General features: G+C 38.6%; 1 protein-coding gene across 2 annotated transcripts in view; it reads right to left on the bottom strand.

Moving 5' to 3' along the window:
- The window catches only part of Pmfbp1 (polyamine modulated factor 1 binding protein 1), a 55236-nt gene extending 50832 nt beyond the window's left edge, over positions 1 to 4404 (bottom strand). For both annotated transcript variants that reach the window (XM_023709133.1, XM_004626009.2), the window contains exons 1-2: positions 4301 to 4404; positions 3241 to 3312 (exon numbers count right to left, since the gene is read on the bottom strand). In XM_023709133.1, coding sequence (XP_023564901.1) covers positions 3241 to 3291 — 51 coding nt within the window. In that variant the 5' untranslated portion in view covers positions 3292 to 3312; positions 4301 to 4404. The remainder of the gene's footprint in view (positions 1 to 3240; positions 3313 to 4300) is intronic.
- Between the last annotated feature and the right edge of the window lie 7206 nt (positions 4405 to 11610).

Here is an 11610-nt window from a genome sequence, read left to right on the forward strand (position 1 = left end):
GCCACTTAGGAAGAGGGCCTGGAGCCTTCCTGGGAATGGAGCTGTAGGGATTCCCCCTCTATTCTTGCCACAGAACCATTTATCATTGGGATCTATGAGCAAATTAGGTGATGACACCATGCTAACCCCACAGGACAGCCTAATTCTCTGTACTCTTGCCTTGATGCTGAAAATATGTGTCACCAGACACATCACCAGGCTTCTCCATGCGGAGCTCAGCACACTGAGGACTCACTAACAAAATGCCAGTGATACATGACGCTAGTCTAAGTGAACAGCTGTTCTCTCTCAGGCTAATAAAAACATCCCTCTCTATGGTTTTAGATGTCCTTGGAGTAGAAGACCTACTAGCCCTATTCTTTTATACCACTAGGGCTTCAGAATTGGCTCTTTGATGTGGATGATCTCATCTAATTTGGGTATTTAGCATTGGCTCAGAGTCTCCAAGGAAATTTCTTCATTCATAAAGCTAGGGGTTGGGGATAGATTATCTTTCTTTGAAGAGTCCCTAAACCAGTTGAATAACAAATGTGTTTTATTGGCTAGCAAATGAAATTTACTTTTAAAATAAAAACTTAACCATTCATTCCTAAAGACCAAATCATAAAGGGGTTTTGATGCACTAGAACAAGAGTAAAAATGCTTGAAGTACAATAAAGTGATTTTCATGAACCATGTTCCACTTTTAGCTGTAGATAGTTTTAAGAGGATGCTAGGCTCACTTCAGAACCCCAGAAAGGCAAGGTTTTCTGAGGGTTAAGCAAATCTAATTTCTTGCTAATATCTTGCATAAATATTAATCATAAGCTATTTATATTTCTACATAGTTTATGGATATTAAATTCCAGGCAGAGGCCTTTTGAATATCAATATGCAGTAGCAATAGATTTAATCTAACATTTCATCACTCATATCTCTGTATCAGTCCTGGGGCATGACGTGGACTCAGGGTCATAATGATGACCTTCAGTCAATATCTGATCCCATCCTAGATCTGAAATCATTCGTGATGGTTGAAATAGCAAGCCAGGTACTAAGATACCCAGGTTTTGCTTATCCAGGCTGGAATCTGGTCACTCTGCTTAGAAGCATGTGACATCAGCCATGCCACTAACCCACAGGCAAAATGGTGAGTGCTAATTGTGGAGTTGCTAATATACTCATGGTATTGGAAAATGGGTCACTTCCTGAGGCAAATTTTCTGCATTATTAAGTGGGTCTCTTATCAAAGAGCATGCCTTCTCAAACATATTTCTCAAAAAGGGGAGAAATTTTGCTGTAGGTTAAAAGTATCAACAGGTAGTTTCATGTTTCTTTTCTGGGGGAGGGAGCTGAGATTAAATTTAAACCTGTGATTCAGTAGCACTTTCAGAGGTCAAGAGCATCACAGATTCAAAATGGTAACATTCCCAGAGACTTGGTACTTGAGCCAAAAGCTGGGTGAAAACTGGGTGGCAATTTCCAGGGGAAGTTTGGAATCAGAATCACTGTTAAAGTCATCATCTTTGGGAAATTACTTATCTGAGGATGAGAACAAATCTCCAACAAATGATGCATGACACTTCTAAACATCATGAATACCAGCACCACTCAATAGATTATCAATTTACGGTGAGAGTCATGCTTTAAAAAGCAAGGAGCCTTTTTTTTTTCCTTTTTTTGGCAGAACCGGAGATTGAACTCCGGCCCTTTTGCTTGCCAGGCAAGCACTTAATCTACTGGGCTATCTCCCCAGCACCTTGGGAGCCTTTAAAACTACTGTTGCTTCAGGAATTTTTACTTTTTACTTATGTAATAATAGAGTTTACAGTTACCTGTAGTAACTTTAAACACTAATATTGATATTACAACCAGATTCCTAAATTTGCTTTTCTGCTTATGGAAATGTTGTGTTTTTGCATTACCTATGATGAAAATTAATGGATAGTCATACAGAATTTTGTAATAAAAAATTTTGGATGAATTACTTTCATATAGCGAAAAATAAGAATATATTATTTTATTTATTTATGTATTTATTTATTGGGTGCACCATCTGGCTACGCAGCTCAGACTCATAGTGATCCTCCTGTCTCAGCCTCTCCAGTGCTGGGTTTATGGGCATGCACCCCCATGCCTGGTTTTGGTGGACAGCTTGGCATGGGGCTGGCACAGCATATGGTGTTGGGGATTGAACCTGGTCCTTGTGCTTGTCAGGCAGTTGCTTAGACTGCCGAACTATCTCCCTGGTCCCGAAATAAGAATATATTATCTTCTAAATTTTTTTTTTTTTTTTTGGTGGAACCAGGGATTGAACTCAGGCCCTTGTGCTTGCCAGGGAAGTGCTTATTCCACTGAGCCATCTCCCCGGCCCCTATCCTCTAAATTTTTAAGCACTGGCACACTGTATGTGGTTTAGGGTACACGTGGTGTATACCAGATATCAGCCATCTATGGAACACAGGCTGGTTTTGGTTAGCACTTGGGCAACTACTGCATACTTTTTGCTGTCATATTTCTGGAGAAATTATTTCACTAGAAGGTAAGCCCCAAGAGACTGGGGATTTTTGTCTATTTGTATATCCTTTTAGCCTGATTGATGTTCTCAGCTCCTAGAGCAATCAATGTCTAACATGTCAAAGGTTTTCCAAAGATATCAGTAACACAAGGAAATGGTCTAGTAGAAAATTCACTCCTGACTCTTGTTTACTGCTACCCCCAGGGCTCCAGTTACTCAGCTGAAAGGGGCAGAAATTCCTGTTTTAGAAGCTACTCACCTCTTGGTAGGAGGTGCGTAAAAAACCACATGTCAGGTGGGATACCTCTATCCTAATCCAAACAAGGTACTTCAATTCTTTCTAGAACAAGTCAGGATATACATATACCAAAATCAGAACACTTCAATTTCATTTTACAGCATTCTAGGCAAGAAGAATGTTGTTGGCAACAATGGTAAATATTTATTAGGCTCTTTTTACATGCAGTGCCTTATAATTCTCCTAACTAGTCTTTGAAATCGATGCTCACCATTCATATTTTTGGGAAAGATAAAGTATAGAAAGAGTAAACAACATGCCCAATATGATTCTGCTATTGGATATCCAGACCCACCTATCTGGATCTGGACTTTTAAACACATTATGCTCTGCTGCCCTGGAGTATTTTGTGATGCTTCTACCTGGAATTCTGAGTCCTGAAACTTGAGAAGTCCCTTGTGACAAAGATTCAAATCAAGGAATGGAGACAAGTTAGGAGCCTTACCTCACCTTTCAGTCCCTTGGCAGCTCTCAATTCTCCTTTAAGCTTTAGCATTTTGTGAGCTTTGGTATAAACCTGAAAAAGGTCAAGTGTTTAAGATGGAAAAAGTATAAATGAGTCTAGTCCTTTAAAGAGTTTCCCAGCTGGACCTATGCCCTTGGTGGGAGGTTTGAAAATTTTTCCAAACTGATAGCAATACTAAACCTTCTATCCATATGTTTGTTTTCAAGGTACATTAAGGCTTTTACAAGGGAGGCAGGACCATAGTTTTTACATATTTTCCAGAAAACCAGTTTGGTAGACCAAATAGTTTCTAAATTCAACCTTTTTGGAAAGTGAAAGGTCTGAGGTGCATTGATATTCTAGATTTCTCAATATTTTATGGTTCAGACAATTCACAGTTAACATTTTTCACTTACTATCAACCATCCAGGATGTGCATGGCTCACCTTCATTCTCACAATAACTCTCGGAGGCATGTACTGTTATTGTCCTTGTTTCACACAGAGAGAAACAGTCCCAAGGAGGCTGAGTGACTTATCCAAAGTTACCTAGGCACCTCTTACATTTTACAATGATTACTTTGAAATATCAAATGATATGATGTTTTTGAAGAACCAACTTGCCATAACATTAGTGCTTATAAAGTTAAGAAACCTTAAGAGGAATGAGAATTGTCTAGATAGAGAGCTTTCAAGAAAACCAAAGATTTTTGCACATGTATAAATATATAAGTACTGGATGATGCACTTGAGGTCATAATTTATTGGACTTATTAAAATAATCTAATTCATTATGTTTGTAACTCTAAGTCTAGAGGAAATTTCTATCAGGCACCTACCTGTAGAATATTTCCAAGAATGAGAAGTTACCAAAATACTCATTCTTTATAATGAAGTAAATCCCTTATTCTTAATATAAGCCAAGAGGAAGAAAGAATCCTAGAGATACATGGAATTTGGAATGTTTTATGGAGCTGTTTTCTGATATTCTTTACTGAGTATACTCTTAAGTCTTTGTGCACAGAGGTGCATCACAGGAATGATATGAAGTTCAGACTTACCGGGTAGGGATAGGCTAGGTGATGTTGCAGTAACAAACAACCTCAAAATCCCTTAAGGCTATAAAGGTTTATTTTTACTCATGCTGTGTATCCTTTATGAGTCATCTGAGGCTTTGCCCTACATTGTCCTCAGCTGGTGGAACCTCTATTATCTAGTATGTTGCCTGTTGCCATGGCAGCTGAATAAGATCTTAGTGAATTACATCACACTCGTTCTTAAAGTGGAAGTGAAACACTTCCTGTCTCAGTTTACTAGTCAAAGCAAAATAAGGTGGCCACACTTAACTTCTTTTACCTTCCAAACAATATATTGGTGAACATCACAAATGATTTCCACACTAGGCTAATGAGAAGACTAAAAATAAATGTGGCATAAAGAACACTAAGCAAGGCTCTAGGCTACCAAAGCCCTGGTTCAGTAGCTAATTTGAAGTGTGTCCTTTGAGAAAGGCCCTCATTTGCTTGAACCTTTATACCTATCTCTGGAAATTGTACTAAGTGATCTCTAAGGTCTTTCCTAGCTCTAAAGTTTACTGATTCTATGTTCTACCAGATGGACACCATTCTTTAGTAGGAAGAAATCTGAGCTATAAAAATCTGAGCCACTCACAAAACTTGGAACAAATGTATCCTTGAGGAGAATAATTCTCTACATACAGACTCATAGGCTATCCATCAGGCAATCTTAAAATAAAAGCTTATCTAAAATTAAAATAAGGATTTTCTAGATTGTAATGGTTTCATGCTCTTTGGAGTTACATAGCAATCACTATAAGGGCCAAGAGCATTTCAAATGGAAAGTAGAAGGCACAGGTTCTAATATTTGCATGAAAATGTATTGGGCTTTACTAAGTAAAATAAATTAGAGGAAAAGTAAAGAGCTGAATCTTGCTCCATGAGGGACATCTAGGAATTCTGTGAGTCATTAATAATAGCAGTGGGTACTTTGGAAGTGCTTATGGTGAAAAAAAAATACAATAAACTTTTGATGCATTTGACAGTAATGTTTCCCAGATGGGTTGGAGACAGCTTTGAGGGAGCCTTTATGCTTTATGAAGTGATCATGTGGACCCTCCCCGTGCTTTCCCAGGAGCATAGCTGGTTACTGATTCTCTGGGCCCAGGATTTTGTTAATGTCATCTCATCGCAAACTCTTGCTCCTGCATCTTCTGTCTCCTGAATTTCTGCCGGGACCTTCACTTCTTCATGCCTCATCTGCTACATTAGCTAGGGAATTGCTTTCGTGTTTTCAACAGTCTTGCTATCTGCTTTTCAAAGCAGGCCTTCTTTTGGTGACATTTGTGTCTAGAAAAAAATGATCCTGAAGAAAAACTTGTTCAAATGAGTAGTCATGTTTTGTCTCCTCTCAGTTCACTCTCAGAGCACCTTAAGCATATCCAAGGAACACCCAACACTACCTCTCATGTGGGTGACTAATGGAGCAGCCCTGTACTGAGGTGTGAAAAGAAGGTAAATGTTTTTGTATCACTTAGATTTTCTTATTGAGCCTCATTTCCACCATGGGGTGGAAATCACACTTGTAGTTATTGGTAAGAAAGTGCCATCATTTCAGGCTAAACATAAATCAGTTTATGATTTCCTCGAGTTCTTTAAGACCCCTCTAAAGTACACATAAATTCTGGGGCCCTAGGTTGGATCCTGGCATCAGGGGCATATTCTGGTTTATAGTCATGGGCATCTCTCCTGGCTGTATATGCTGAGATGCCTTTGTCATTGCAAATAGGCCACATAGGCTGCCCCTTTCTCATCCTGAGGGCTTTGGTCTGGCTGGTCCTCTTTCAGTTTTGGAAGTTTTCCCTCCATGTCCTTGATGGTAGTATATGTATAAGAGGTCTATTCTTCTCATATGTGTCCTACTGAAATTCTGTCTATTGCCTTGCAAGATGGATAGGATGCTGGAATTTTACTCCATGTCTTAGCATGGATCAAAGTTCTTTGGCCTCTGGAAAGTTAAATCTCTGCAGTGATCTACTATTTTCCTTCACTTTTGGCCCATCTTATATATTTCGCCAGGGTCTAATTCTCCAGTTTAAGTTTAAATTTCTCTATTTTTTTTTCTGGTTTCAGATGACCATTGTTTAATTTAAAAAAATGATTTTATTGAGAAACAAATAGAAATGAGACAGTTTCAAAACCGATTAGTAGGACAATTTCAATAATTAATACATTGCATAGCATTGTCGTCCTAGTGGTTATTCATAGTACAAGATGCAGACATGATATCCTGTCCACAAACACTATTAGTACAAATCTTTCTATTCATTGAATTGAGAGAAAGTAGCTGTATATCTATCCTAACTATTTTTAATATACAGATACAAAATAGTCCTTCATTTGTATCCCCCCTTTTTTGTTTAGTTTTGTCAGAGATGGGTATTCCATTGTCATTTAAATATTGTAGGTGTGTGAATTCAGCAAAATATTCCAATATAGTCCAGCATTCCACAATAGTAGTGGGTTATCTGTAGGACTGGCAATGCCAGAAGTTGTTGACTTGAGCCTTTTACAGCTCAGTATATTGATATGGCTTTCCTTTTTATACTTTTCCACTGAATGATTAAGACCAAGATAAATCAAGACCTATATAACAAGAAATATAACTTTTGTATCTGACAAGATCAGTCAAATCCCCTCAGGATTTATCCTGAAACCCTGTACCGCAGTTTGTAGATCTTTTGTCAGTGTCAGCCAAGTGGATGAGTCATAGCCATTGCTTGACCAATTTGCTCTCTGTAAAAGCGTGAGAGAATATTTTCTCTCCATATGAGTCTCTTTAGGCACATTCTACATCATTGATCACTTTCCTCTGTGGCTGCTTGATCAGAAAATTTGGGACACAACTGAGTTATAGGATGTTACAGTGCCATTGTTTAATTTTGAGAGAGGAAGGAAAAAGGATAGCAGCAATTTCCATGAAACACAGATCAATGGGTCAGCATGGGAAATACATAATACTTCATTCACTAGCCACATCAGGGTTGTCATGGTTTGGGGTTTTTTCAAAGTGAACAATATAGTACAGGACACATTTGATAGTGAATCACCCAAGAATCACATACTACAAGGGCAGGAAATCTATCCATACACTAAATACTAAAGAATCCAGATGAGGGCCTAGACCCTGATATGCTGCATAAGTCCAGTTGGAAACCTAGAGCTTATAACAATGCCTCCCACAAGTCCAACTGGAGTCCTATAGGCCAAACAAAGTCTCATGCAGGTCCACTTCATGGATATGTGCTGGAAAGGCCCAAAGGTCAGTGGTGGAAGCTAGGAAGTCTATGCCAGTGGGATGAAGGATCTGTGTTAGCAAGCTGAGGGATCTGAACTGGAGCTAGGAAACAATGCTCAAATTTAGCATGAGAGCTCCCCCAAAAGTACCATAGCCATCCTCAGCAACAGTGAGGTCCTGCACTCCTCCAGTGATGAGGAAACCAGAGTTCTCATCAAAAAAGCCAATGAGACAAGCTTCATGAGGCTGAGCAGTGCACCACCTTCCCCTCCAGAGCCAGGAATCAATGCTCAGGATGAGGACCCAAGCTTCTTCAAAGTCTATTGGGAAAGCCAACATGACAAGGTCTTCCAGCAGGACAGCCCAAGGGAACCAGCAGCTTCCAACAGCTCCAACAGCTTCTCCAAAAGCATCTCTAACAGCATTTTTTGGGCAGCTTCTCCTATTCCACCTTTTATGCTGCTGGCAACAATTCTTAGGTGGGCCTTCCACACCCAGCATCATGCTAGTTCAATTCAGCTGGGTGTAAGAAGCTGACCGCCAGTTATCTATCCACCACAAGGCTATACAAATGCCATACTCATCGATTTGTGGACAGGTTGCTACCGGAGTGTATGATTAACTATTGGTCTTTGGGCAACATTATCTAGTCCTTTTCCTTCTTAACTTGCTTAGAAGAGTTCTAGAGATCACCTACATCACTTAAAACATGTTTCTGGATTTTAAGGGAAAGAGATTCTGTTTAATTTAAAGAGTGCTCATTGGAGGTTAATTGAAACTAATTTAGATTTACCTACACTTAGCCACAAGTCTGTACCTATACTGGGTTTTAGATTTTTCTCTAGTGGCTTACTGCCTATCAATATAAATGTGATAAGTCCTAGAGTTCTTAATTATTGAAATTATGAGGGGGCCAGAAAGATAGCTCAGTAGAATAAGTGCTTGCCTGGCAAGCGCAAGGGCCTAAATTCAATCCCTGGTTCCGCAAAAAGAAAAAAAAAAGAAAAGAAAAAAAAAAGAAATGATGAAAGAATATTCAACATTTCCTCTATTTTAACAATATGTGAGCACCAGTAATGGACCAAGATACTCCTTTTATAATAATTTTTTTTCCATCAAGAAATACTCCTTTTATAATAATTTTTTTCCATTGAGAATATTTGGTGTGTGTAGTTTTTTTTTTTTGTTTTGTTTTTTTTGTTTTTTGGCAGAACCGGGGATTGAACTCAGATCCTTGTGCTTAGCAGGGAAGCACTTATTTTACTGAGCCATCTCCCCGCCCCTTCCATTGAGAATATTTGGATGGATCCATTATGTGTAGAGCTTGGTAGGTAGAGTCTACCTCTTTTAGATGTAGTTCTAAAGGAGAAAACTTGTAGTGCATGTCTATTGGAGGAAGTGGTTGGAAGAAGTAGTAGGAAGAGATGATACTGAATTTGCTAGATTTGTGTCCTACAAAGTAACTTTGGGAATAGGAATCTGATACAAGATTAAGACTGGGTTATAGTCCTATTTTAGGGTAGAGGTTCTTTTTGAGACAAAGTAGGGCTAAGTGAATCTCCCTGGAAAGAGCCTTTGGGATGAGATATGAAATGAGGAGCTTGGGGAAGGAAAAGGAGGACATGATTTATGAGACTCATTGTATTTTTTTTTAAAGACTCATTGTATTGGTAAAATTTTTTCCTGACTCTATCTCCTTTGGTATCTTTTACAGATTCTTCTAATTGATGCTTAGTCTCTTCTTTAAGAAGAGAACTAAAGTTTCATTAGAGTACCTATGTATTCTAATAAGTAGACTCCAAATAGGCTACTTCAAATAGAAGACTGTATCTCCTGCCTCTCTAGGAGCTGGGTATGGCTATGTATCTAAGCTTTGGTCACTGAAATATAAGAAATATCTTGGAGACTTGCTGGAAATCTTATGTAATTTTTTTTTTTTTCTTTTGGTGCTACCAGGGATCAAACTCAGGACCTTGTGCTTGCCAGGCAAGCATTTATTCCACTGAGCTATCTCCCCAGCCCATTTGCTGGAAATCTTAAAGCGAGGTAGTATACAGCTCTTTGTCCTTCGCTCCTTAATTGCTTGCAATGTTCATTTAATAGCTGGTGCTCCAGCAGTCATTTGGAACATACTTATAAAGATGTTTATGGAGATGAAAGGAGCCCAAGTCATTCCAGTCCTGGACAGAAGGAGCAATTTATGTCTTATTTAAGTCTCTGTTATGTTTTTTTTCCTGCTTCATGCAGCTGAATTTAATGAAAATGAAAAGTACCTTTATGTGTGTTCCTCTCAGAGGAATCATTTTTTGATTTATTCCCCATTTCTAAGATTTCTACTAGCTGCAAAATAGGCTGCAGACTATGTTTTGTACATTGTGGGCAAAGTCTTTGATCTCTATAGATATTTTTCTCAAATGTACCTTCCCTTCTTTGACTTGACTTGGATTTTCTCCTGATTCATCAGTTCTTTGCTTTCACTCCTGCACTTGCTATGGAGAAGTCAGGGTGGGGATGAGAGTAACATATTCAGCTTTTCTATTCCTACCACCATTGTTCTCATGCCATTTTGTAAAATTTCCTTTCCAGAATACACACTCCATCTAATCTTTGTCACCATGGTCATTGACTGATATGGTGAAAACTCTCCTTTTGCTTGTTCTATGATTGTCTTCAAGAAATATATTCTTTCTGCCCATCAAAAACCACCCCTGAAGGGCTGATTAGATAGCTCAGTGGACTAAGTGACTGCTTAGGCAACGCAGGGACCGCGTTCCTTCCCTGGTACCTCATGCAGCACTGGCTTCACCCCCTGGGGCATGCTGAGCCAGTGACTGAGCCTGGGCATGGTGGCGAACACCTATAATCCCAGCGCTGGGGAGGCTGAAAGCAGTTGGTTCACTACAAGTCTGAGCTGTGTAGAGAGACCTTGCACAAAATACATTAAAAAACCAAAAACAAAAACAAACAAAAAATCACACACACTTCTAATCCCAGGACTCAGAGAATGAGGTAGGAAAATTGCAAGTTTGATCCTGCCTGGGCAGCTTAATGACTTAGAGAGATCCTGCTTAAACAACAACAACAACAACAACAACAACAACAACAACAACAAACAACATCATCATCACTTGCTTTCAAGATCCAACTCCAATCCCAGTTCTGTCATCTTCTCTGCTACTATTTGTAGTGTTAGCACTGTATGGCAGCTTCTATGTGCCAGGCACTGTTCTAAATATGAAAGAACACAATCAGCTCTCACAGTGGACTTGCCAGGTAGGCGACATCTCCTCTCTCCCCCAACAACAGTTTATCAGTATGAGTTTAAGACTTTTTTTATCAGGATACATTGACATTTCTTGTGTAGAGTTGGTACATGTGCATAACACGTCTTAATTCCTTTTTTGTCCCCTTTCTCTCTTTCCTCTCTCCATCTGTTGAATCCTTTCCCATATGGGACAAATCTTCCTCCCTACTTCCTATTCTCTATCTTTTATTTTGCCCTTTATTTATAATTTGGGTTTCTTATATAAGAGGAACCATGCAATTTTTAAGCTTGTATGTCTGATTTATTATTTCACTTAACATTATGGTCTCCAGATGCATCTATTTTTCTACAAATGTCTCACGTTATCTTTATCCCTTTTACACAAATATCTAACTTTATTATTGATGTTGGTGTTTGCTCTTTTGCTTTAGTAAGGTAGCGGTGGTCTCCTGCGAAAGAACAAGGACATGCAGAAAAATTGCAAAGATAGTACAAAAAGCTCCTATATAGCCTCAATTTTAGCATCTTACATAATGATACGAGGGTAAAAACTAAGAAATTAACATGGGTCCTAAAAACTATTAACAGAGCCAAAGGTTTTATTAGAATTTTTCAAATTTTACCACTAGTGAATTTTTCTGTTATAGAATCTGATTCAGGAACATTTCACTGTTCTCTAACTCTTTAGGTTCCTTCAATCTATGATAGTTCCTCAGTCTTTCTTTGTCTTATAAGACATGGATATTTTTAAAGAATACTGGTTAGTTATTCTATAGAATGATTCTTTATTAT

Source organism: Octodon degus, unplaced genomic scaffold (genome assembly GCF_000260255.1).
Source record: "Octodon degus isolate 3935 unplaced genomic scaffold, OctDeg1.0 scaffold00011, whole genome shotgun sequence".
NCBI classification, from domain to species: Eukaryota; Metazoa; Chordata; class Mammalia; order Rodentia; family Octodontidae; genus Octodon; species Octodon degus.